Source organism: Papaver somniferum, chromosome 6 (genome assembly GCF_003573695.1).
Source record: "Papaver somniferum cultivar HN1 chromosome 6, ASM357369v1, whole genome shotgun sequence".
Classification (NCBI taxonomy): domain Eukaryota; kingdom Viridiplantae; phylum Streptophyta; class Magnoliopsida; order Ranunculales; family Papaveraceae; genus Papaver; species Papaver somniferum.
The window spans coordinates 91344932-91372235 of record NC_039363.1 but is presented as its reverse complement, the minus strand read 5'-3'; the positions used below and the strand labels follow the sequence as shown (position 1 = coordinate 91372235).

At 36.8% G+C, this 27304-nt stretch overlaps 5 protein-coding genes across 6 annotated transcripts; 1 reads left to right on the top strand and 4 right to left on the bottom strand.

Moving 5' to 3' along the window:
* The first annotated feature begins 1491 nt into the window (after positions 1 to 1491).
* On the top strand, positions 1492 to 4063 carry LOC113288400 (alcohol dehydrogenase 1-like). Its single transcript, XM_026537422.1, has 10 exons — positions 1492 to 1651; positions 1768 to 1904; positions 1993 to 2039; positions 2141 to 2466; positions 2569 to 2651; positions 2773 to 2848; positions 2956 to 3017; positions 3108 to 3203; positions 3394 to 3555; positions 3667 to 4063. The coding sequence occupies exons 1-10, from the start codon at positions 1615 to 1617 to the stop codon at positions 3775 to 3777; spliced, it is 1137 nt and encodes a 378-aa protein (XP_026393207.1). The 5' UTR covers positions 1492 to 1614; the 3' UTR covers positions 3778 to 4063.
* LOC113288401 (DNA-directed RNA polymerase V subunit 7-like) lies at positions 3967 to 6775 on the bottom strand. 2 transcript variants are annotated; one of them, XM_026537423.1, is made up of 3 exons: positions 6670 to 6775; positions 4828 to 5388; positions 3967 to 4555 (listed from the first exon to the last, which is right to left on the bottom strand). In XM_026537423.1, exon 2 carries the CDS (start codon positions 5376 to 5378, stop codon positions 4830 to 4832), a length of 549 nt encoding a protein of 182 aa, XP_026393208.1. In that variant the 5' UTR covers positions 5379 to 5388; positions 6670 to 6775; the 3' UTR covers positions 3967 to 4555; positions 4828 to 4829. The 2 variants fall into 2 exon arrangements, with proteins under 2 accessions (XP_026393208.1, XP_026393209.1); XM_026537424.1 differs by lacking the exon at positions 3967 to 4555 and having other exon boundaries at positions 4644 to 5388; positions 6694 to 6755.
* A 59-nt stretch (positions 6776 to 6834) lies between these two features.
* On the bottom strand, positions 6835 to 8312 carry LOC113288399 (stearoyl-[acyl-carrier-protein] 9-desaturase 6, chloroplastic-like). Its single transcript, XM_026537421.1, has 2 exons — positions 7604 to 8312; positions 6835 to 7514 (listed from the first exon to the last, which is right to left on the bottom strand). Exons 1-2 carry the CDS (start codon positions 8201 to 8203, stop codon positions 6933 to 6935), a joined length of 1182 nt encoding a protein of 393 aa, XP_026393206.1. The 5' UTR covers positions 8204 to 8312; the 3' UTR covers positions 6835 to 6932.
* A 6854-nt stretch (positions 8313 to 15166) lies between these two features.
* Positions 15167 to 16021, bottom strand: LOC113291072 (F-box/kelch-repeat protein At3g23880-like). The gene has a single exon (XM_026540646.1). The coding sequence runs from the start codon at positions 16019 to 16021 to the stop codon at positions 15167 to 15169; it is 855 nt and encodes a 284-aa protein (XP_026396431.1).
* Positions 16022 to 21748: 5727 nt separating this feature from the next.
* On the bottom strand, positions 21749 to 24364 carry LOC113288398 (alcohol dehydrogenase 2-like). Its single transcript, XM_026537420.1, has 10 exons — positions 24157 to 24364; positions 23909 to 24045; positions 23747 to 23793; positions 23287 to 23612; positions 23103 to 23185; positions 22927 to 23002; positions 22736 to 22797; positions 22549 to 22644; positions 22205 to 22366; positions 21749 to 22089 (listed from the first exon to the last, which is right to left on the bottom strand). Exons 1-10 carry the CDS (start codon positions 24191 to 24193, stop codon positions 21976 to 21978), a joined length of 1140 nt encoding a protein of 379 aa, XP_026393205.1. The 5' UTR covers positions 24194 to 24364; the 3' UTR covers positions 21749 to 21975.
* Positions 24365 to 27304: the final 2940 nt, after the last annotated feature.

Sequence of the window (27304 nt, the reverse complement as noted above, 5' to 3'; positions counted from 1 at the left end):
ATCACTTCTATTTTCATCAATCATCCGAGTTCGATGAGAAGAATTGAGATACAGAGAGAGACAAACATAAACAAGAAGAAATGAATGAAAAAAAGAATCGATAACATAAGGGTGAGGATGTAGTGGTAATTTTAAGCCCCATGATTGACTAAGTCAGCTTGGTGGACCATTTTGGTGGGACCAGGTGTTATATCTAACAGAAAGGCCACTTTATAAAAGATTTAAATTTTTTGGCCGGTTTATTAAATATATGGTAGGAAGCTGGACACTTTGTTAAATTGACCTAAGTTAATTGCATATGTTCCCACACGTATGATTAAGTACATTATTTATGAGTGTATAAATGGTCAATTTGGAATTCAAAACAAGTTTATCAAGTGGTTTTGATTCCTTTAAGCTGTCTATATGACTATTTTAAACATTGTTCAACTGTTTTGTAAAACCACTGTTTTCCCAAATGGTTTTGAAACCAACGTCTCATCAGTCAATTGTACAATTTCTAGTATTACTATTTTTTGATAGGACTAGCGAGAATAAGTGGTACGTCGACATAAGGAGACAGTAAAGAAAATGCTAGCGTAAGCCAAAGTGTTGGCCAGATACTACGAATCGTCCTGCCTCCAAATTTCAAAAATATAGTGTTTTTTTTTTTTTTTTTCTAGCGCAGTTGGTTTAAATAGAGTGTTGTTATTTTCTTAATCCCTCCGTCCCACACTAGTTGAGTCATCTGTAGTTTACACAAAGATAAGGAGAGAAGGGAATATATTTAAGTATTTTTTTACAAATATGCCCTTATGGATAATAACTTGTAAAACTTCAAAATGATTTATCTCTTAAACTATACAACGGGTTTTCGTAAACTTTATACCCTTGAAAAGCATTTTTAAACACCTATGCAACGAGTATAAATATGGCTATCAAATTATACATATTTTTTATAATAACAATAATAAACGAGTAGTTTTAGAAATACTTCCTTGATTAGTAAAATAACTCATCTATTTATGGGACAAAATCTAAAACCAATTAGCTCAATTAACTTTGGGACGGAGGGAGCATTTGTTTTTCTTTCTGGAGTGTTAAGTGAAACATTTTCAATAGCGATTCTAAAGATGTGAGATAAATTCACGATATATAAAGGGTGATATCAGTCCTACTAAGTGCTTATACCATTTTATCGATCCAACGACCAGGATCGACGGGACCTTTTTGTCTTATATGAAACGGTATCAGCACTTAGTAGAACTGGTATCCCCTTTGTAAATCATGGATAAATTAGCTGAATAATAGAATTGGGATCCAAGCTATTGTTGCCGGCCCGAATGTACCGTTTTCTTAACCCGGTCCACCAAGAAACAGTCAGGAGTCAGGACAAGTGTCAAATAGAAAAGGAGAGACCAACTAAAAGTGGATACCAGAAACAACCATTTCAAGGCGGCTTTGCCTTTATTAAACAGTGTCTGGTTTCGATCACTTTTGCTTATTACTAATAATATTCATTAGTAGTATAAATACGAGAACAACAGGATCAACATTTCCATCCATAACAGGAAAGTTCAATCAAATCATAAACAAAACAAATCAAGATATCAACCAGAAAAATCAAACAAACAAATGGCAAACACAACTGGTCAAGTCATCAAATGCAAAGGTAAACTATTTTTTAGCTAACTCTTTTTTTTTTCCTGATAATTTTTGGCAAAATTAAGTGATTTGAGCTGTTTTAATTACTGGACGATTAATGGAGTCTTGGTTTTATTTTTGTAGCTGCTGTTGCATGGGAAGCAGGGAAACCACTAGTGATTGAAGAAGTGGAAGTTGCACCACCGCAAGAGATGGAAGTTCGTATTAAGATTCTTTTCACTTCACTTTGTCACACTGATGTTTACTTCTGGGAAGCCAAGGTACTAAAATTTTCATCAATTTTAGAGACACAATTTCACTCAATACCCATCACTTACATTCTAATTTACTGCCCAAAAATTATTGCAGGGGCAAACACCAGTTTTTCCTCGGATTTTCGGTCATGAAGCAGGAGGGTATGTCAAATCTACAATTTTAAACTTCTCTAACACACATTTGGGCTTTGTGGTTTTTGATTCTGATTGAGTTTGAAATTGTGGGGTTGTGGGTATTTCAGGATTGTTGAAAGTGTTGGTAAAGGTGTGACAGATATGCAACCAGGAGATCAAGTACTTCCGGTGTTCACCGGAGAATGTAAGGAATGTCGACACTGTAAATCAGAAGAAAGCAATATGTGTGATTTGCTTAGAATCAACACTGACAGAGGTGTAATGCTTACTGATGGACAATCAAGGTTTTCAATCAATGGCAAACCGATTTACAATTTTGTCGGTTGCTCTACTTTTAGCGAATACACGGTCTGTCATGTTGGATGTGTTGCTAAAATCAATCCTGAAGCTCCTCTGGACAAAGTTTGTATTCTTAGTTGTGGAGTCTCTACAGGTCAGGATTTGATTCCATGGTTTGTTTTTTTCATTCTGATAACTGCTTTTGATTTCACCTAAATGGTGGTAATTGAATTTTTGGTGTATGTGTGTTTTCCAGGTCTTGGTGCTGCTCTGAATGTAGCCAAGCCTAAAAAAGGTTCGACCGTTGCTGTTTTCGGATTGGGCGCTGTTGGTCTTGGTGTAAGCAGTTTACTCATTTTTTGTGGTTATGTTTGAAATTCTTGAATTGGGAATATCCTGTGTTGTTGGTTTGATCCAATTTTGTTATACACTGCACCTAATAGAGTATGTACTTGATTAGGCTTGTGAAGGGGCTAGAATATCGGGGGCTTTGAGAATTATTGGAGTAGATCTGAATGCTAGTAGATTCAATGAAGGTGAAACAAGCAAAGTTACTTGATCGATTTATCAATGTTATGTTGCAATTCCTTTGTTTTTTAATGGCATACATGCATGAACTGAACTGCAATTTTACCTTTATCAGCGAAGAAATTTGGGTGCACGGAGTTCGTTAATCCAAAGGACCATAGCAAACCAGTTCAAGAGGTTTGCTCACCCTAACTCATACAACTTACAGACCAACTAGGCCTTGTTTCGTTGCCATTAGTATCTGATTGTTCTCGGTTTGATGAATAGGTGATTGCTGAGATGACTGATGGAGGGGTAGACCGCAGCATTGAGTGTACTGGGAGTATCCAAGCTATGATCTCTGCCTTCGAGTGCGTTCATGATGTATGTGCCTACTTGTTTCTCAAAATTGTTTATGTGTTGATGTGTTTTGGAATTGTCCAAGTATATGTTCAGAATGTTGTACATCTTGATGGAACATCAAGGCATGCTCCCACTTACAGCACCCGTTGTTCTATGATTCTGCAACGCTCACCAAAATTTTTAACTTAAATACTTGTTGTGTGGTGGACAGGGCTGGGGTGTTGCAGTACTTGTCGGTGTGCCAAACAAGGACGACGCATTCAAAACTCACCCAATGAAGCTATTGAATGAGAGAACTCTCAAAGGTACCTTCTTCGGAAACTACAAGCCACGGTCAGATCTACCTTCAGTCGTGGAAATGTACATGAACAAGGTAAAAATAAGCTTAATTTTCGTCATCATTGATACGATACAAAATTTTTACCCCGTTGTTACTCTATATAATCCTGACTTCTATTTGATTATGAATCCATTGTTTCTGTAGGAACTTGAACTAGAGAAATTCATTACTCATGAAGTTCCCTTCGCGGACATTAACAAAGCTTTCGATCTCATGCTGAAAGGAGAAGGTCTCAGGTGCATTATCCGTATGTAGTGATCCACAGTCACCCTTTTTATGGCCAGGCATGTCACTGGTCCTGAATTCTGGAAGTAGAGAGATTAATAAAACCTATGTTGTGATTTGAAGAGTTGTTAAATTTTTGTGCCTGGCCTGGGAGATAGGAGTAGAAGTGTAATGTGGTCTATTTTGATTAAGTTGTTTGGTTTTGTTGCTCAAGTTAGGTTCTTTGTTGTTTGTTTAGAAGTAAAAGAATTCCACTTGGTGAATTTTCTTTCTTGTTTTATAAATAAAGAGAACTGATATTTGATATTTCGATTTACCTTCTCTCTTCTTCTTTTTTTTCCGGTTGCGGGAGTTGAATTTGTTCTGCTCCATAGAGCATTTATCCTCTTCCTCTGTGTTTATGAATTCCTGATGGAAGTTGTATATATGATATTTACCAAACCCCAAAAGGACAAAGTTCTAATCTGAGGAAAGTTACACAAACTGGGTACTGCAACCAAAAGTCATTCCCAGTACACTAGTATTTTGCAAGAACTGGCAATCAACTCAGCTGAATTTAACAACATGGTTCAATTTTTGGTGAATCCATGTCTTAAGTCATTGAACAATTTCAAATCGCTGGGCAGTACATGACACTAAGATTCTTCAGAACCCCTTCAGTAACAATGGAGCTACAATCCCCCTATGGCATGGAAATGAAAATTTACTTGTACAATTTCTTCTGCAACACTATATTGCAGAAAGCTTCTGTAGACTCAGTACTACAGATTAGCAGGTGCAGGATACTTTCTCCCCTCCAACTCTGTTCCTATAGAAAAGCAGGCATACTTCTTATCAATTTCAACAAGTAATTACTGGACAGATATATTGCATTCCGAAATATAAAATGTGCCTGACATTGTTATAACATCTTTCACGATACTTCCTGAGAATACTAATTGTAAGTTTTTCTACCCCATTTACATCCATTTATCCGTCTGGCGATGAAGCTGTAAGTGCAGTTCATTTACCCGCCCTACCAAACACAAAATAAAAAAGAAAAATACACACATATCTATCAGGGAGGGAGAATGTGAGCACCTTCAAAATTTGCTTTCACCTCTGAAGATAGGTCCCAGATAATCACCTTCCAAGGTTCCCAAGACATGATATTGACTTTCCGTTTCAATCCACTTCCCACCAAGGACCTTGAAACGAACTTGCACATCCATCTCTATCTTGGAGTCCTTGTCATTCTGGAAAACTTGCTTCTCTCCATGAAAGTGATGGTAATCTCCCATCTTTCTAACTGAAATAAAAACTTGTGGAATGGGACCACAGCTTAGGATAACCCCATATTTCATGACCTTGTTTACCACGCCACACAGGATCTCTCCCTTGAACGGTCTGAAGGTGATACAGTTGAAAACAACAGGGAAGAGAACGTCGCCTGAATCCTGCCTGATCTTTCCGTCCCCTATGCGTTCCAAGACAGTAGGAGCCAAAAAATACCCGTAGTCCGAGTTACCTTTGCGGTTTGAGAAGTCCTCCAACAATTGCAACATTATAGATCTTTGGAGAAGCAGCCGTTCACCATACACCTGCTCGGCAGGCACCACTACGTTCCACGACAATTCCGCCTTGAGATACATGACTGTTTGCCTGCCAAAACAAAATAAATAAATAAAAGAAAAGAAAAGAAAAGAAAAAGCAATTAGGTGCTTGACTAAAAATCAATCGAGTCATGTACAGATTCATTGGAAAAGTATGGTGTAGGTTCCTGTGATCCAAGAGGATTCTACGGGACAATGATGTCCACCTAGATTGTGAAGAGAAAGATTGCAAAGTTTATGAAATAATGGATTCAACACTCTATACTTACAGCATATCTACAATCTTCAATGTCATTTCAGTCTTTCGTAAAAAAACAAGACATAACTGAAGGTGTTCATTATTTTGGGAATACAGAATGGGCATCATTTTTCAAGAAGCAGTGTTGTATAATTCTGGTACGATATATGCATTTTCATAGTCAATCTACTAATTGCACATGTTGTTTTCTTCATATGCTTAAAGGAGCTCTTACCTACAATTAGATACATTTTCTCCCCCAAAATCATATCTCAGTTAATCAAGGCAGGCAGAAACAGTAACATGATTCGTGTTGTTGCACTACATGCAAAGGGAATAAAGCAATGCAATAGCTTATTTTTTGAAAACTGCAAGGGTCTTGTAGCTGCTATGAAGGTATAACCAAGAAAGGTGCCAAGTATTTGAGAGTCTAGATCAACTAACATTCACCAAACAAATTCAGGTCTACAAAGAAACAGACTAATCTGTAATAACGGTATAAAAAGCCCTAAAATGGCGTAACTTAGCTAGAAAATGCAGTCTGCAGAGCTTGTATAGAATCCTCTAAACATAAAATCCAAACGGACCAAACCCATGTGCTCATTTCACCCGTTTTCGAGAACTTCTCCAGTTATGTGATTTCTGTTGAATGCACTTATGAAAAAAATCTTATGTAACTTTCAAGGGTTTCACAACAGCTACCAACCATAACCAAGAGAATCCAGGCAATTTGACTGTCTAGATCAAGTAATTAGTAATACACATTACTCAAATTGAGATTAAGAGAAGATTAATTAGTAAAAATAAACCAGATTCTAATACTCAACGTGATCAGTCATAAAATGCAAATTAGACAGATGATAGAATGCTTTCTCAAGGATTTCACACCCACCATACCCCCTTGCCATAGTTGAACAACAATTTCTAACCTTCATCTTTTTTTTTTTACCAGTTTTGAGACCTTCATAGATAACATCAAACTGAAAGCATAAAACCCTTAAAATTCCGAAATGAAATTTAGAAAAATACACTAAAACCCCTAAATTCAAATGTAGAGTAATTCCTCTTTAGAATGCTCAGAAAAATACAAACCTGAAGAGAGAGTGAAAGAGAGACCTGGAAGAACCTAACAATGGGGGCAGCAGCAGCAGCAAGATGGGAAACGCCCCGTCATGTGAATAGAAGTAGAGACGAGGCGTTTCACTTTCCTTGTTTGTATCGGCATACTAGTACACATGGCGTTTCTATATGAAAAGCTTTGGAAAGGCTAAAACATGGACTGTTTTTATTAACTACTGCAGAAAAGGGGCTTACAAGAAGGACATATTCAAAAACACAAAATCCTACCACTTCCTCTACAACAAGGCAATTTCTTTGTTAAAAACCCAGCTAAACTTTGCACAATGACGACCAGCCTTCTTCATTGATTTTGCTCTCTCATCAGCTCGCTCTTGCAATTTCCGAATCCGAGGTGCCAATCCGCAAACGAAATCTTGCGCTTCTCTTCCGTCACTACTCAAACCCCCTTCAATTTTCTCTAGTTTCCATCTCCCCACTAGAAACTCCAATATGTCAGCATAATCCTGTGCTGTGTACACACCGAGCCTCTGTGCAACGGCTGCGAAATGTTCGAAGAGTTTAGGATCTTGGCCATCGTACATCAAATGTGCTGGCATTGTGATCTTTTTTCTCATCATATCAGCTATAGCTAACATTGCTCCATTTGGATCAAGTTCTAACAGCTTTTCGACGATTTTTGAGTAGGCATTCTCGTGTCGTTTCTCATCAGCTGCAATTGTACCGCATATTCTTGCAAGTATTTGGTCGCCTCCTTCTTTCGCCATACGCGCAGTGTTGCCGTGTGATATGAATGTCGCACGCTCCTGAAACGATGTGTACACATATCCCAAATACGGATTGTTTTCGGTTCCTGGATCCTGCATTTCAAGGGCATTCATTCATTAGCTACATAAAATTGACAATTTTCTTGCTACCAATTGACAAATTGCACTTGTACAAAACTCACCATGCCGGCGCCGATGAGGTACTGGACAGTACGTTCAATCTTATGCATATCGACTCGGCCTGACAAATACAAATACGTTTTCAGCAAATCACCATGTCGATTTTCTTCAGCAGTCCAAGCTCGAGTCCACACAGCCCAAGGTCCTGCACTTGCACCAGTCTCATCTTTAACCCCATCAAGTGTATTTATCATGGTCTGATACGTCGGCAGTGCATCTTCCGTAATCATATCCCCGACTAACACCACAAAGTAATCGTCAGGCAATTCATCCGTTCGTGCACGTAATGCCCGTACCTCGTCGAAAAATGCATCGGTGCGGTCCGTCGGGTCAGGTAAGAAATCAGATGGTTGCCAACATTGCTCTACCGGCTTCAGAAACGGTAAGATTGATGTTTTTGCCCATCCTTCTAGTGATTTGAACACTTCAACTTTTTCTGGTGGCATTGAGTGAGTAACGGGTGGTGGCCTCCGTGCTGGTGCTGAAACTGCGACGGCAGAGATTGCATTTTGCCGGAATTTGATTTTTTGTGTCGGATTCCGGCACTGAAATGGTAATGAGGCTATGTTTTGTGAAAAGGGAGTGATGAGTGTGGATTGCATGATTTAAGACTCCTAATACTTCTCAATGGCTGCTGCTTAATTAGAGTGGTAATGGAGAAATCAACAGGTTTGGGATAATTTTATACCGCGGAATATGACCAAATTAGGCTTGTCATATAGTTGGAAAATTTGGTCAGGTGAGGGGCATTTAAAGGAATTGGGAGCAAGTAAGAAACCAGGGGTGCAGTGGTTTTGGGATAAGAGGGAGAGAACCAAGTATTTAGGAAGTGGGAAGTTTCAAATTACTGTGGGTTTTTGACTAGCAGCAAGAGAGTAAATGGTGGTTTGGAATTTTGTATTTAGTGTATTTTGATAGTATCGAATCTTCGTTTGTGTACCACCATGTGTTGGTTTTTCTTTGTTAAATACAGTGTCAGTGGCAACACTGACTTATTTTTAATTCCAACTGGGAGCTACCAAAGGAAAAAAAAAAAAAAGAACTGCTTTTTAGAATGTCTTGAGGTACTATTAAGCCCGGCCTCATGTTTTTGGTACAAATGTTGAACACTACTAGATTTTGTGCCCGTGCTATACACCAGGCGGACACGAAAACTACCATCATTTTTTTTCTTTTAACCATATTTTTTATTTAGTCTAATGTGGCTTCGTCTCGTGTATTTTATTTTAGGTATCTCGTGGCTTCGTCCTAGCCATCGCGATACATTTTTTGTTAGGTGTGACTCGGCTTCGGCTTCGCCTCGCCCCGCCCCGTCCCAAAACATTTTCGATTTGGTGTTGCACTGCTTCGCCCCTCTCCGTTGTGGTACATTTTTGATTAGGTGTGGCGGGGCGATGCACTAAACCTTGATGACTCCATGATATCATTTGTAAATGGTCATTCAGTCATACATTATGGCTACATTGAATTTTCTGTCCCTTCTCCAACCAAACATTTGAACTCCAACTAAGTTGATTATTATGCATTAAACCATGTTTCAGTTCACTATAAAAAAAATTATTGAGGTATGATTTGACAAAACACAGAGTTTTACCTTCAAATGGAGCTGGTTGTTTATCAAACTCAAAAATGATTTTCCATCAACAGAATAGTCACGCCTGTCTCACTCACAATACAAATTAATTCATATGGTGTAAGATGTATTTGAGAGGAGAGTGAACAATATGAGTATCAAGTATCAACTACTAAATGAACATGAGTATTGAAAAAAGTTACTAAATATTTCAGAATACCAATTGTCGAATATTAAAGTAGCATACAAGTTCGAAAAAAGTAAATGTAAAATTAAGATGTTTATTTAACATCAAACACTACTTAAAAAGAAGAATATTGATAAAGAAAATTTAATCATGCTACTACTCCTTTTCTGGGTTTCTTCCTTTAGCTACTGCATCAAAACCTGTCATTGGATAGTATAGTTTGTTCTTCATTTCCTTCTTATTCGGCCAATGCAGTCAAAGCGTCCAAGTCTTAGATTTTTTATCTTCATCCAAAACTGTTTTTTGGAGTTCCTGGGTTTTCGTGAAGTACTGCATTAAACATGTGTTTATGTTGGTCAATTTATATAAAGGGTTTTTTGAATGACCTTGCTTAAGCATTTTTTTTTTTTACCTTTTTTATTTCCACGAGCTGGTATTTAGTTTCAAGTGCATAATCTATAGGATATGTATTTCGAAAGATTTTTAGAAAATGGGTTAAACTCTGCAGGAAGACACCTGTACAAATACCTGTTTCAGCTGACATCACACAACTTTTAAAGGACAGATGTACGTTCTTCTCATTTTTCCTTGATGGTGTTTGCTGGCCTATAATGACCCCAGATCTCAGTAGTTCATGAATTTTGATATCCATATGTTAGAGTAGTTTCGGCAAAGGTAAGGAAGACACAAAAATGCGTCCAGAAGCTATAAACCTGAAAGACAGAAGCATTGCAAATAAAGGTAAGGTCCGCCCGTCGCGATGCATTTTTTATTTGGTGTGGCGAGGCGAGTCCACAAAAAAATGTTTATTACCTGCAAAACACCCACAATAAATATAAACAGTCAACATCACCAAAGCACGTACATTTGACCTAAGGTTTTAGTAACTTTACTGATTCCTCCATGGAATTGTTGTTAAGCCCAGTTAGAAAAAAGGGATAGCAGCGAAGAAGGAACTTACTGTTTATAAAAAGAAAAATAAGACAAAAGACTTAATATATATCATAATGTGCATTGTAAAACTACCTGCACAAAAAGGACCCCTTCAATTAGGTTCTCGAATATCAATAGTCTATTTTCACAAACACCAAATTATATCCAAAAATTGAAAATAAAAGAAATACGGATCATATACTTTAGACGGAAGCGATCTATCGTACTAATGAGTTCTACTATCATTAGTAGCGTCTCTCAGGATCCCCAGGTTTTGCTATAGATGTAGAAGAATCAAGATTCACTCACACAAAAGAAGTAGTATATATGAATCGTTTCCATATACATTCATGTAACAGGAAGTAGGGCAAATAAATTATGAGATGATATATATAATTTCAGGTTTTCTATTCTTGAAATAGGGGAAATAAATTGAAATAGCCTGGTGTGAAGATTCAAAGCCAAAATAATTAATCAGATCCCAAAATGTAAGACAAAAAAAACAAACCTGCAATGGTCGGATTGCAACTTCAGTTGTTGGTTTTGATGTCAGGCAAAGACACCCTCCAAGGAAGAGTATCCACAAACGCAATTAGAGAAATGAGAAGGCAGTACTTTTGTTATAGTTCATGCATAACCATATCTGAAACACGCTAAATCACCAAATAAATTAGGATACAACGTGAATCGTATACCGGAAAAAAAATCAACACAATAACAAATGAGGAGCGTGCACATAATATTACAAATGTTGAAAGCCAATAAAGCGAACATCTGTCCAGAATGAAAATAAAAGGAGAAGTGGAAAGGAACTAAGGAAGAGAAACCATACGTCTGCTCTGAGGTTAAAATGTTGAAATCATATTCCTTTTTCTACTCTAGTAAGAAGAAGTGCTCACTGGCTTACAAGCTACTCTGAAATAGACTATCAACTATAGAAGATTAGCATGATTATGTAATAATAAGAGATAATCAAAGAAAACTGGAATAGAAGTGTGTTTATTTTTGATGAATTGAAACTAATAACAAACACATTGTAAAGTAATCAGGCATCAATCCTTAAACTTGACAGCCTACAATAATTAGCCTACTAAATTACTTTTAATGTATGGTTAAACCCAATACTTATTAACAATTCAAACAAAGCTAGTTCAGTCATTAACCCCACTATTACTAACATTTCCATTTCCACAAAAACGAAACAATTTTGGAGGATTAATCAAACAATTTAGCATTCGACCATGCTTTAACCCCACTATTACTAATAAATCCATTTCCAAGTAGGAATATTATTAAAAAGAAATATGAAAACTCTTTTTTTTTTCTCTTTTGCAAATAGTTATATATGCTTCTGTAATTTATAAAAAGGAAAGAGAAAAAAGGTCTGATATTGTGACATTGTGTATTATGACTGCATATTTCTAATAGATACCTGGGTATTTTCTCTTAGAAAAATCTTGTGACTGTAAGAGATTGTGGTCCTGCTGTTTGAATTGCAATTCAACGGATTTAACATGCCTGTAAACATGTATATATTTTGAAATTTATTTATAAGTTACTTGATTGTTGTAGACTTTAAAGTATCACCACTATTAACCCCATCAACACCAAAATTGGATCGATAAGTTGCTGAGTGTCCAAGTTCCGATGGTCAATCTTGCTAACAGCCTTTGAATAAAAAAAGGGAAGCAAATACAAATAAAGGATAACCCTCACCAGCCTTTGAATCACGGTTTTCCCAAACATAAGCTTTCACAAGAAAGAAATTCATTATATCTCTCCCGTATTTTCGTATCAACATGCCTGTATCCGAGGGAAAAACACTAATCAATAATGAGTGGTTGAGCAAATCATAGATGCTTACGCTACTGAATCCACACTTGTACCTGTTGCTACGAAATCAAATTACAGAGATCAAAAATTAAACTTATCTTAGAACTTTGATTCGTTCTCTGATTATAGTCTGTCAATACAAAACATACTTTTGATTACAGCGGGTGCGAAGATGAAATAAAATAACATAGAACTAATCAGCAATCCTATCAAAATATAATAAATGGAAAGAAAAATTCGAGTGAAAAAGACGGGAAAAGCGGAAAATAGGGTTAGGGTTTAGTAGTGAAGGCTCATCCCATTTTAGTGAAAATCAAGGGAAAGCAAAAATAAGAAATCGAGTGAAAGAATAGTGAGAGAGAAACAAATTAAAGGAAACAGAGAAGGGAAAGAGACAGAGAAGAATGACAATTTGCTTGGGTTGGAGAATTGTCTGTATCAAACGGAGGAAGAGAAGAGTGGAGAGAAGAACGGAGGGTTTTGAAGAAAGTGTGAGAAGGGAGGCGTTCAGGTTATTTTTCTCTTTTTAATTTTTCCGGGATATGTATCATAGATGCTTACGCTACTGAATCCACACTTGTATGTGTTGCTATGAAATCAAATTACAGAGATCAAAAATCAAACTTATCTTAGAACTTTGATTCCTTCTCTGATTATAGTATGTCAACACAAAACATACTTTTGATTACATCGGGTGCGAAGATAAAATAAAATAACATAGAACCAATCAGCAATCTTATCAAAATATAATAAACGGAAAGAAAAATTCGAATGAAAAAGACGGGAAAAGCGGAAAATAGGGTTAGGGTTTAGTAGTGAAGGCTCATCCCATTTTAGTGAAAATTAAGGGAAAGCAAAAATAAGAAATCGAGTGAAAGAATAGTGAGAGAGAAACAAATTAAAGGAAACATAGAAGGGAAAGAGACAGAGAAGAATGACAACTTGCTTGGGTTGGGGAATTGTCTGTATCAAACGGAGGAAGAGAAGAGTGGAGAGAAGAACGGAGGGTTTTGAAGAAAGTGTGAGAAGGGAGGCGTTCAGGTTATTTTTCTCTCTTTAATTTTTCCGGGTTTTTTTTCCCCGTAAAATTCCTTGTTTTTCTCTCCTTTGAGAAAAAGTGGAACCGAACAATTCTAAAATTGGGTGAGGGTCACCGTTGAAAGAGAAGGGAGGTATTCCCACAGTTAGACATGGGACCTTATATGACTTAGGATTTTAAAGGAGTTAGATTAAAATGATACAGTAAGTATCGGGTGATGATATCTGAACTCGAAACTGGTCCACAGCAGATTCTAAACAAAAGAAAATTACAATGAAAAAAAATAAAAAATTTCCGAAACCTTTTAAAGTACTAACTGGCAACTGCTACAAACTTTGCAATGTTGGGCCATAGAAAGAGATCGTGCTGTGAAACTTCAGGTCTTCAACATTGAACTTGGCCCAAACAGCTTTGTATCATCTTGGAACAGACAATTTGGATTGGGGATGGCCGGATCGGATTATGCTGTTAACGTTTACAAGTTTTTTGACTAGTAACCGCCAATTGCTCACACAATACCATCACGAGCACGATGGCACAAACTTAATAATCACACCATCTGTCCTAACAGAACCGCCGTCGACAACTTCCTTCAATGGTTTGCGGTTTGAGACAATCATATATGTTTACAAAGGAGGGTGGTGTTCCCCCTGATTGGTTGCTGGTAACAATGCAGAACCAGATACAACAACCATTCTAATGAAGCAAAATATTCTAATGCTTTTGCCTTGAAAGAAACAGTCAGAGGGAAAACTGAATATAGACGGAGAGAAGTCATTTCAGGAGAGGTACCCAAGATGTACTCTTAACAATATTCGGAACTCAATCTAGAACGTAGATGAATGCAAGTGTAACTTAAGCACTGAGTTCGTAAGCATATGTCAGTGCGATTAATAACAAGAAATTACGGGATTAACAAATAACAGTACTAAGAACCTAAATACAGCTTTTGCAGACATACAGTTTGGTAATGGCAGGCGTGAACTGGGAGTATCGGCTATTTATATGTGCACTCATCCTCTCAGACAACGATACCGAAATCCTCGCTGCCAATAGAAACATTATTTGTTCCGATCCCTAATAGTATGGTGCGAGGAGCCTAGCTATATGGAGCCTTGTTGTGAAGATGGAAACTTAGCAAGTTAGCATTATTGAAAGATGGAAAATTGACTCAATCACAGATAAAGCAGTATATAAATACATGAACCATGCTGGTCGTTACAGAGAATGAAATGTTTTCTGACTTATATATCTATATCTTTATATTCATGTAAAAAAGAATTGCGCCATACTACCATCTTGGATGGAGTAAATTTTTGATGGGGGCGTTTCATGATGGGCATGGGGGACAAATCATGTCTTGACATGTGTTTTTCCAATTGATTATTTTAATAAATTCTGCTACCAAAAATATAAAGGATAAAATATCACCAATTAAGATAACCAATATTTTCACCAAATATACACTTCTTTTATATATTTGGAAACAAAGTTTGATGGAATCAAATTATAACAAAGACACGCGTCAAGACATAATTTGTCCCCCATGCCCCCATCAGAAAACGCTCCCATCAAATATTTTTTCATCTTGGACGAGGGGTCATATGATGCATATTACTGCCTAGCTACAACATAAAAATCATGTTGCTAGTGAATAAGGTGTGGAACTGCCGATAAGTTGTAACCTTACTCTACTGTAAAACTCCATCACCAGAGATAAAAGTAGTTCTAAAATACGTAGTGTATCACGCTTAATTAATAAAAGCAGACATTGAAAGAGAAGCACAACTATCCAAGAAAGACACCTAAACTCCAATGTGGAAACTCAGAAATAAAGTGGTAATACATGAAATAGCAATAATGTAAGACCCAACATTCACAGTGATAGTTACCGGATTAAATATAGGTACGTGCAGATACATTCCTTGCGACTGCTGCGCACGCACTTGATTGAATCCTTCCATTTGCTTTTCAAATTGGGATTTGTATTCTTCAACTATCTATCTTGGTATGTCAGCTGTTTCCATTATGTTTGTATTTTCTTCTCCTAATGCTTTTAGTGAAACCAAGGTGTTCATATGCGGGATTGCTTGATGTATACATTTAACCTTAAAATCCACAAGCAGTTTTGGATATACAGAATTTAGGTCTTGAATTAGGACCTTTGTCTCTGACCAACATAAAAGTGCACGCCTACAAGTAAGGCCGAGCCATTCATGAGCATGTGTGCCGCTTAGACTAAACTCTTCAGTCCATCTGAATGGCCCATTTTCCTTCTCCTTCTTCAGTAGCAATACATCATAAGTATTGGAATCTCTATCATAGTAAGTACCCGACAAAGAACCCCCTAAAACCCCAAGTTTATACTCCCAAGAAGTGGAAATACTTGTAGGTACTTCTATCATCATTTCACAAGACAAAAGAAAAGCCACAACTTTGCCATTTTTAAGCTGCCAACAAAGCCATTCAAGTTCATTGACAAGCACGCCACATATAGAAACAAACGAATCCAGGTCTTTGTCGAATTTCTTCCCTAAGTTTCTCCATCCCTTGCCACTTCCAAGTGTGTATACCTCAGCATGTACAAAATTGGGCTCTTTCAACAATTTATACATTCTCACAACCTTGTACTCATTCGTCTTAGAAACATAACCGAATCCAGTCAACAATCGTACACCATGATCATCTGTTCTCTCAAATTCAGGTAAAAATACACATTCTCTAGTGATGGGATTACAGATATAAACTGGTTCATAGTTCACCCCCTCATTATCATAGCACCCATTAAGACAAACTAAACCAGTACAGGAACCAACAAAATTATAGAACTTAAACGGAACAGGGTTTAGTTTCATTCTTGTAACTCTATGAAAGAGTTGTAATAAATTATGGGTATCGATACGGATCATCGATTAGACGGAAAGCAAATCAAACAAAAATTAAGAAGACAAAGATTAAAGTGGTTCGGCACTAACGCCTACATCCACGGAGAAACCCCTTGGAAAGAAATTACTATTGATCAGCAATTTTTGATGTCACTGAGATGCTTTTACATGTACATTACTGTTCTTATTTATAGGAATGGCTAGATGATTAGTAAACCTAAACTCTAGAAGATAATAACGAACTCATCTTGACTAGGTAATCTGACTATACAAACAGATTTACTAGCTAGTAGCTAGAATACAATGACTTGGTCTTCCTTTTGACTTTATCTCCATTCTAGTGAACACATGCTCCATGGTTACAGTCTTCACGGCAACCTTGGCTCTTGTATAGGGAGAGATATTCCAACACCCCCCTCAAGTTGGACATGTAGAGAATTGAAATGTCCAACTTGAAGTGTTATCGAAGAAGATTTGCAAAAAAATCATTTTTATCTTCTTCTTCCTCTATACGGTCTTCACATGGTATATTAACTTGAACATCATCAGAGTAGTTATTTGAGATGCCACAGAACCGATGACGTATGAAAACTAGACTTCACGGACCTTGATCTTTGCAGAAGCCTTCAACTCCACCATTCAACATTGTCCATATCATAGGACAAAGACAATGTAGACGACATAAACATAACTCGACAGTTGGTACCTAAAAGAGTTTGAGAACAATAATGGATTGAATGGGCTAGATTTGAAAACCAAACATGCCCATGGAAATGGATTGAAAAGCTAATTTTAGCCTCAAAAGAAACAAAAGATGAAATTTTATAAGTCCAAAAAAAAAACGGTAGACTAGAAAACTGATTTGGAGAAAGAAAGCACAATCATATGCTGTAAAAGGAATCGACCATTTTTCTGGATTAGCAAGAAACTTGATGGAAAACACGAATTGATCGCTGAGATAAATCGATAAGAACACAAAAACTGTGTTGTTCTCGAAATTAAATTTGGATTAATAGCCAAAGAAATGATGACATGTTTGATATGAAAAACATAGGCAAGACATGATAGAAAAAAGATGGTTGTCCAAGAAAGTCATGAAGACTATTGTTTGGATATGAGATCAAAAAAGATCATCGCTTTCAGAAATAAAAAATAGATTACATTTCTTTTTCACAAAAATTACACTTCAATTTTTTACCATCACTCATTACAGTACAATATGCATGAAAAACATCTCGTTTTGCAGATGTTGATCCTTCCATTATATTCTGTAAGTAGGAAATTCCACATAGCAATAAGTGACATATATAAATACAAGTTAAGTGGACATATTCCATCAATATAAAAATGGTTAGAGTAGCATTATAATTAGAAATCACAAGTTGCATTAGTCATTTACTCAACTTGAATATTAAAAGTTGAAATTAAGGATCGTGTAGCCTCTCATTTTTTTCATGATTGAGAACAGGAATACAAACATACCATACATCAATTCATCATGCCATTTTTTTTATAAAGAAACAATGATTTTTTACGTGCCAACTGATTCAAGTTGATGGACTATTTAATTATAAATATTAACATTTATTAAAACATTTCTTAAATAAATGATAATAAAATGAACAAAAAATCTATATTTCTTAAAACATTTCTTAGATAAAAATGAAATATTTATTAAGTAAATATACGTTAATAGAATGAAACATTTTTCACTTAACATTTCTTAAATATTTCTCAAACATCATGAAAGAAAAAAACATCGATATTTCTCAAACATCTATATTCACTACTCTAACATAATGAAAGAAAAAAACGATAATAAATAAATTAATAACGTATTAATAAATTATATCTCTAATTAAATGAAAAATCTACAAAAAATAATTAATATTACCTCTTAAACTTGTATTTGAGAAATTCAAAATGTAAAGCATTCCTTTGAGCAAGAAGCAGAGAACCAGAGAACCAGAGGTATTGATTTCATTTCAATTCTCTTCTTGTCCTTTTAAAGCATTCCTTTGGGCAAGAAGACATAATAGCTAGCAAATCGAAATATTCTTGAAACATTTGGAATCTCGTTGCATGCGTATATAAGCACAGGCTAGCTATGTCTTTGATCATGAAACCAACTACTCTTTTTACTTTTATTTTTTTTGTTTTATTTCTTTAACTTTTGAGTCTGAACTCTAAAGTACAGACCACATGTAGCATATACCGTACACATATTCTTATACTGTACACATATTATGGGAAATGAAGTTAGTGAGAGTGAAAAAAAAAAAGAAAAACAGTTCTCCATTAACTCATAATAATCACACAAAATAAGGGAAAAGGTACGGAAATAAGTCTATAATAATGAAAATTAGATCAATAGAAAGGGGGACAAGATGGAATCAAGGAAGAACCTTAATGGTTTTGACAGGAGGTTTATTCAAACGCTTCAAATGCTTCTGGACTTCAAGCTTCTGTCTTTCAATACCCTCCTCTCCATTCAAGCTTCTGTCTTGAAGTAAAGAGAACTTCAAGATTTCGGATATATTTAGCTAAAAATGTAAACTAAATTCCCTTTTCATGCTCATTCAACTCTTCAAATCTTCTTGAAATCTTCCTCAACCCTGAGCTCTCTCTCTCTCTGTTTATCTCTTCTCTTTCTAGAGATTGTTGATTATTCCTCCTAGATAAGGAGTGTTTGGGTTGTCACAAAATTCCAAAGAAAACCGCCGACGGTGGTAATGTTTGTTTTGAGTTGTGCGAGTAATGAGAGAGTGTTTTATGTTCCTCACTCTCTCTCCCTCTATAGATAGAACCAGAAAGAGTATAGAGTAGAGTACTAGTAGTACTAGTATTTCTTTCAATTTCTCTCACTGGTATTAGGAAGGCTCTGTTTCACACGAGAGATGGAGAAATAAAAACGGTAAAAAAAAGGGGAAGAGGAGAGGACAAAGAGAGATGGATGGTTTCTTTTCAAGTAGTGGGGGAAAATTTAGTCGATTGACGTACAATAAGACAGATGGAGAAGAGGGTTTGTCTTTTTGGAAAGTAACTCATATGTACTGACTCTTAGTGCCTTTCCATGAGTATTATTTGACAATAAAGTTTTGACTGCTTTTGAATCCCAATATGCATTATTGAAATATTGGGGAATGCATTGAACTATTCGAGTGACAACTTGAACATATCAAGTGGATAGTGATAGTATGCGTGTATAAATATTGTTGGTAGACGATAACTACAATGCATTGTTATAAATCATAGACTTAGGGTCGTGAATTTTACTAGATATCCATAAATTTGTATGTTAAAAACCCATAAACAAATAAATAAAAAATCAAATAAATAAATTAAACCAAAAAAAATGAAAAAACGTAGTAACAACGTTATTTAGATCCGTTGTAACCGTTTTCACAGCTGTAATTACCGTTTACATAGGAAATTCAGATCACAAATTATTTATTTTTCTTATTTAACCGTTATCACACCCGTTATTTTAAAAAAAACGTCAAAAAAACGCGTTTTATTCCTATATAACGCGTTTTTGACCCAAAACGTGCTCACACCCGTCAAAACACGTTATAACGGTCACGCCTAGTACCTGTGACCTGGTCCGTGACCCGTTTTTCGAACCTTGACGAGGAGTCATTTGTGTTAGCTTTATTTTCTTTATTATAAAAATTTTAACTAAAATAAATCCATTGGATTATCCATATCCAATCCGTCCATCCGTGTATCCATTGGATGTAGATTGGATGCGGATGCGAAATTTGAAATCCGTAATGTATTGGATTGGATACGGATGGAGTGAAAACCCGCCCATGCTCACCCCTCCCATTCCGGTCTCTTTCAATTCCGGCGCTTTCTTTTAGGCCCGTCTCCAAATTCTGGGCCTTGACTCTGATCACTTTCAGGCCCTTGACACTTTTGTTTTGTTTATCGGGTAATGCCTAGACTTCAAAGTGTCCTGCTCCCGGAATAAAGACATTTTGCCATAAAAAAGAGCTCACTGGTTTTCTCAGAAATTCAAAAATCCACCATTGTGTACCAAAATTTGTCATGTGATTAAAATCCGTCCGTGTACTTCAAAATTTGCTCAATGACTAAGATCTGGCCTGCATCGTGACCCAAATAGTAAGACACAACTAATCTTCACTTGAATCATTGTAGTTCTGTAACTGGAATGTTAGGAGTTCTCCAAAATCAGCAAGAACTTAACTGGAGGATTTTCAGTTCCGAAATGTTGTACATTATTGTCCACGATTCTCTCATTCCATAATCCTTCATAACCCAGACTTGAAAACCAGCAGAATTACTATAAAGAACTGTTTGCTTAATTACCTAATGTATCAGCCCTTTTTTCTTTTGTAGAGTTTCTTCAATCCCATACGGAGAACGGAAAATGGGTTATTTGTCCAAATATTTTTAAATCACGGTTCAAATGGACGAGTAAAAATTAGTTTGGGTGAAATGGCCAAAAAAAAATAGTAAGGATGAAACTGGTTTCATCCTAGCTTAAATTTAAAAAATAGCAAGGATGAAACTGGATACAACCTGTTTAAATTAAAAATAAGAAAAAATATTTGAAAATAGGCAGGATGAAATTGGTTACATCCTGCCTATTTTTATATTTTTGGCCATTTAAACAGTATCAAAATCTAACTATCCATTTCACCCAGGAATTGTTGATTTTGGTCTTTTTAACCAATTTTGTGTCCGGAGAATGCTTCCTGTTGGTCATTTTGTTCTTGCTCATTTTCCTCTGTATAAGATGCGGAGTTAAGCTTAACTGAGCTCTTCACATACCTACATAAAAGTGATTGATAGTAGTATCTCTTATGAAGCTTCAAAACTGTAGTCCTTCCATTCTTTGGATCATATGATACCAAAGCTGCTTCTCTAAAATAGCCTAGTTGTACTGAACCTCGAGCAGAATCTCACCTGTTTTTAAACACTCAATTTATCTCAAGTACACAAACGATTTAACACCCAAGTAATGTCAGATCCGAAATGTTGTACACTATCGCTCACGATTCTTTCGTTCCATAATCCTTCATTACCCATACTTCGTAACCAGCAAAACTACTGTAAAGAATGCAAAGACACCCATCCAACACATCAACATATTTAATCTTTTTGTCATCCGAATTTTCTGTTTCTCTTACACCCTCCTCAGTCATAACCAAAGCTAATACCACCATGGGGTGACATTCTAATATCTCCGCGACAAACCAATGCGGAGCCCCATTCGGTGCCCTCTGCTGGCTTTCCATATTGGCAAGTGAATATGGGACATATATTTGTTTCCACATATTCGTTCTAAATGAATAAATTTGCACTTCAGATCCACGTTCGCGAGAGTATGGCTTTGAGTCATGACCAAACCCATGTCCTCTGTCCCAAATGCAGATCCTCCTATCCAGAAGGCTTTGAAATCCAGATCTTGGTACAAATCTGATCTCATTAGTACATAGATTCCATAAACAAACCCGCTCCTTATCCACATCTTGGCTACATGTAGCCGCATTCTGAGTATCCGGCCCAAGCTTGGTCGGTACCTGACCTAAAAAGTTATTGGCAGAAAAATGAGTTTAAGAGCTAAGCCTTGGCTAACGCATGTTGCACGTCAACAACATCCAATAGCCAAGAAAAGAGCACCATAGAAAGACAAGAGAATGGTTTGTGCAAGTAGAAATTTGGCAGGCCTTTAAACAAAACAAGTATCAATTCTCTTTATTTATAAATGCAAAATAGAGAAACTACATCAAGTGGAAACTATCACTACAAGTTCCAGCAAGACAAACTATATTATTGCAGAATCTACTCCCAATTCTCAAGCCAGGCACAAATGTAGCATCTCACAAAATCACAGTACTATTTTTGGAATACAGAACCATAATTGCCAGGCCATAAGATAGATGACCTTGCTTGGATCACTCCATGCGGATAATGCACCTCAGACCTTCTCCTTTAAGCATGATATCGAAAGCTTTGTTAATGTCAGCAAAGGGAACTTCATGAGTAATGAACTTCTCCAGTTCAAGTTCCTGAACGAACACAAAAATTCATAATCAAATTAAAATACAGGATTATAGAAATATAGTATTGGAGCTAAAATATCTGCATTATGGCAATGCTGACGAAACTGAGTCTTATTTTTACCTTTTTCATGTACATTTCCACAACAGATGGAAGGTCTGACCGTGGCTTGTAGTTTCCGAAGAAGGTACCTTTGAGAGTTCTCTCATTCAATAGATTCATTGGGTGAGTTTTGAATGCGTCGTCCTTGTTTGGCACACCGACAAGTACTGCAACACCCCAACCCTGTCCTCACCACACAACAAGTATTTGAGTTGAGCAATTTCTTTAACATTGCAAGCCACAGAATTACGGGATTTCTAAGTGAGAGCATGCATTGATGTTTCCATTAAGGTTCATAAAAATTAAAACATACACGTGAATAATACAAACACAACAACAATTTTGAGATACAGACAAGAGCTTACATCATGAACGCATTCAAATGCAGAGATCATGGCTTGGATACTCCCTGTGCACTCAATACTGCGGTCTACCCCTCCATCAGTCATCTCAGCAATCACCTATTCATCAAACCAGATACGATCAGATGTCAACTGAACGAAGCAAGTTCCCTAGCTGAGTTATTAGCACTACGAGTGACAGTGAGCAAACCTCTTGAACTGGTTTTGTGTGGTCTTTTGGATTCACGAACTCTGTACACCCAAATTTCTTCGCTGATAAAGGGATATCGGACAGACAACAATTTAGTTCCCACATATATGAGAGTCAAACCATAAAAAGGAATTGCAAATAAAGAATAATACAAAATCAATAAATTGAGTAAGTAACTTTGTTTGTTTCACCTTCATTGAATCTGTTAGCATTCAGATCAACCCCAATAATCCTTGAAGCACCAGATAGTCTAGCCCCTTCACAAGCCTAATCAAATGAAAATGGGACATGACAACCACAATACTAGATTTCTCTATTCAAGAATTTTCAACATGCACAATGATCAAAAGAAAAGTAAATTTCTTACTGCAAGGCCAACAGCTCCCAATCCAAAAACAGCAACGGTCGAACCTTTTTTAGGTTTCGCTACATTCAGAGTAGCACCAAGACCTGGAAAACACAAATACACCACCAAAATTTAACACCAACCACATTGAAATCAAATCAATTGACATACAAAAAATGAAATTTCCACCGAATCAAATCCTAACCTGTAGAGATCCCACAGCTAAGAATGCAAACTTTGTCAAGAGGAGCTTCAGGATTGATCTTAGCAAGACAACCAACATGAACAACCGTGTACTCACTAAACGTAGAGCAACCGACGAAATTGTATATCGGTTTTCCATTGATTGAGAACCTTGATTGTCCATCATTTAGCATTACACCTCTGTCAGTGTTGATTCTAAGCAGATCACACATGTTGCTCTCTTCTGATTTACAGTGCCGACATTCCTTACATTCTCCGGTGAACACCGGAAGTACTTGATCTCCTGGTTGCATATCTGTCACACCTTTACCAACACTTTCAACAATCCTGAAATACCCACAACCCCACAGTTAAAACTCAATTGGAAGCATAAATTATTATCCACATTACTTCTATAAAATTTCTGAAAAATCATAGATCTTGACAAAAAATGCAGGGTTCTGTTCAGAAAATTTACTTACCCTCCTGCTTCATGACCGAAAATTCGAGGAAATACGGGTGTCTGTCCCTGCAATTTTCCAAAATGAAGCCATCTATCATTCAGCATCAATTACAGTAAAAAAAAAAAAACTTGATAAAATTTTTTCAAATTTAAAGTAAAATTAGTGTATTAGAAATGGTACCTTGGCTTCCCAGAAGTAAACATCGGTGTGGCAGAGAGAAGTGAAAAGAATCTTGATACGAACTTCCATATCTTGTGGTGGTGCAACTTCAACTTCTTCAATTACTAGTGGTTTCCCTGCTTCCCATGCAACAGCAGCTACAAAACCCATAATACTCCATTAATCATCAAATAATTAAAACAGTTCAAATCACTTAAATTTGCCCAAAATCATCAGGAAAAACAGAGTAGCCGAAAAAAAAAGTTTACCTTTGCATTTGATGACTTGACCAGTTGTGTTTGCCATTTGTTTTGAAATTTCTAGTTGATCTTGATTTGTTCTGTGTTTCTGACTTTTTTTGTTATGGTGGAAATGAAGATGCTATAATGTTGTGGTATTTATATGAAGATTATTGTTCATATAATTGTGGGGTTTATGCAAAACCAGAAACTATCCAACGGCGCCTTGGAATTCTTGTTTCTGGTATTCCGCTTTTGGTTTCATCACTTGACTGCTTCCTAAGGGCCATTGATTAGCGGGTTGAGTTTGGAATTGTTATTAGGAGCTGTGTTTAAGCTACGGGGATAGGAACAAATTGTCATCCGATTCCAAATGAATAGGCGTATAGACGTTTTCTAGCTATTCCTACGGAGTTAACCCTTAATAAGCCCATGACTTTTAAATAATACAAAGAAGGGTGACCGGTGACCGTCCTTTTAATCCCGATAAAAGTACGGTATTCATGCCTGACAATTGACTAAAGAAAGTGGAGTATTCCCGGTTCTGTTCAGATCAGATCAGGTCAGCATATTCCTAAAGAACTAGGACACGCTATAACTTTCCGGGACACGAGGCAAAAGCGAAGTGACACGTAGTTCAAATTTAAATCTAAAAAAGTCAAGGCTGGCTGAGTCATGGACTCCAGGGTTTATGAGTTAAATTAATGAACCAATGACCACTGGTTATAACTTTGGAGGTCACGTCAGAAATTTTTCGAGGAAAAACAATATCCATAGGAAAGGATATCGGATGGGACATTTATTCGTTGTATTAACCTTACCCAGAACAACTTAGCTAGTCTTCGGCGTTTTCTTGCCCACTTTGGGGAATTTCTATTGGAAGCTTTACCATGCTAATTGATGCTTCCCAATCACCAAGTCTCAATACTATCTTTGCACACTGGTTTACAAAACCATCAAAATTTTGTTTAATAACTAACGAGCGTTTGAATGCGAAACTAAACGTAAAGCTAGAAACCAAAGCACACCAGATAAATCCGAGTCAAAACCTCCATTTGAATTACTAAAAGTCTAGACTCATTAAAGGTGTCCCTGCTAAACTCCCGAGGAGTGGGTTCATTGGGGACCACAAATTCCAAAAATATGTGAGGCGTGTTTTTGTTTCGCGGTTTTTTTGACGGTTCGTCTAGAGCCACTGTTTGAATTATTGTTTAACAAACATCCTGACTACAATATGATGTACATGTCTCAGGTCTGTGCAGCAGAAGGACCCTGTGATAAATTAAAAAGCTCAATATCCAAGCACTGGATTTTTAGACTTACTAATTTTCACCAAAACTACATCGGCACATGCTCAACACATCACTCAGCCAGAGATGTCGCAATCAGGTCAGCAAGCTAGTCCTAATGTTGTAGTTATAGCTTTACCAACTGTCTCAGTACATCCAATGACGACAATACTTCTGCTTTAGTCAGTTTGTCACCTGTTCAACAGACCACACCCGTGGAGGAATGAATGTAGTTGACTCCAAATGGGTGTTTCACATCAAACAAAACCCTGATGGCAGTGTTGAACGCTATCGAGCACGTCTTTTAGCCAAAGGATTCCACCAACAAGAGGGTAGCGACTACGACAATACGTTTAGTACGGTCATTAAAACGTGCACAATAAGGCTTGTGCTACCAATTGTCGTGACGAACAAATGGGAACTACGCCAACTAGATGTAGAAAATACTTTCCTACATGGGATACTTGATGAAGAGATGTATCTGAAGCAACCTGCATGGTATGTGGACCCTAATTATCCTAACCATGTTTTTAAACTGTATATGTCGCTATATGGACTTAAGCAGGCCCCAAGGGCATGATTCTCGCGGTTAAGTGGCTATCTACATCAACTTGGTTTCAAGGGTTCAATTGGAAACAACTCGTTATTTGTATTGCATACATCTACTTCAATCACCTATATTATAATCTATGTTGATAACATAATTGTCACCGGATCAAGTTCATCTGATATTCAAAAACTAATTATTGACCTGAGTGAAGCTTTTGCAGTTAAATATATGGGTGCTCTGTCATTTTTCCTTGAGTAGAAGTTCTCAAGAAAGGTAGTAGTCTGGTGCTACACAATGCAAATACGTGGCTGATCTACTGCGACGAACCAAACTGAATGGTATCTAACCCGTTTGCACACCACTGCCACGAAATGTTAAAATTCAGAAGCTGGGAAATGAAAAATTCTCAGAACCAACATTGTGCACAAGTATGGCTGGTTCTCTGCAGTACTTACATATCACTCGTCCAGACATTTCAATGGAAGTCAATAAAGCGTGACAATATATGCATGGCACTTACATTAGACATTTGGATCTAGTAAAACGTATCTTGAGATACCCGAAACAAACAATTGATTATGGTCTATTTATCTGCAACTGTTGACAATCAACTTAATGCATACTCGGATGCAGACTGGGCAGGTAATTTAGATGATTCTCGATCTATGAGTGGTTATTGCATCTTGTTTGAGGGAATCTCATCTCTTGGAGTGCTAGGAAAAAAATACAGTATCAAAACCAAGCACAGAGCCGAATATAGGGGAGTAGCAATTGCCACTTCAAAACTTATTTGGATACAGTCCTTATTGAAAGAGCTGAGAATCATAACAACAACTCCAACACTGTGGTGTGACAACTTGGGTGCAACTTATATCACTGCCAAACCAGTCTTCCATGCATGTACCAAGCACATCGAGATAGATTACCTTTTTTTGGGGAAAGAGTGGCAGTAAATCATCTTCATGTGGATTTTATTAGCTCCAAAGATCAGCTTGCATATGTGTTTACAAAGGGTTTGGCATCACCGTAATTTATGTTCATCCGAGACAAGTTGAACATTCGTCAACTCAGGTTCATCTTGAGGGGGGAGGGTGGTCAAGGATATTTTAGCTAACAGTCCTGAAGACTCTCAACAACCTCAACCAGATGAGCAGAAGACTCTCTACAACAAAGTCTAGTCTCCCTAGAATATCTCATATGTTATTAAACTTTGAATTGTAATTTGAATATGTACCTGCGTCTGTGACCATCTGTACCAAAAAAACTCTATAAATAAGTTTCACATCTCCGCGGGAAAAGTATGGAAGATATTCACCTAAATCTGTTCTCTAAGTGGCAG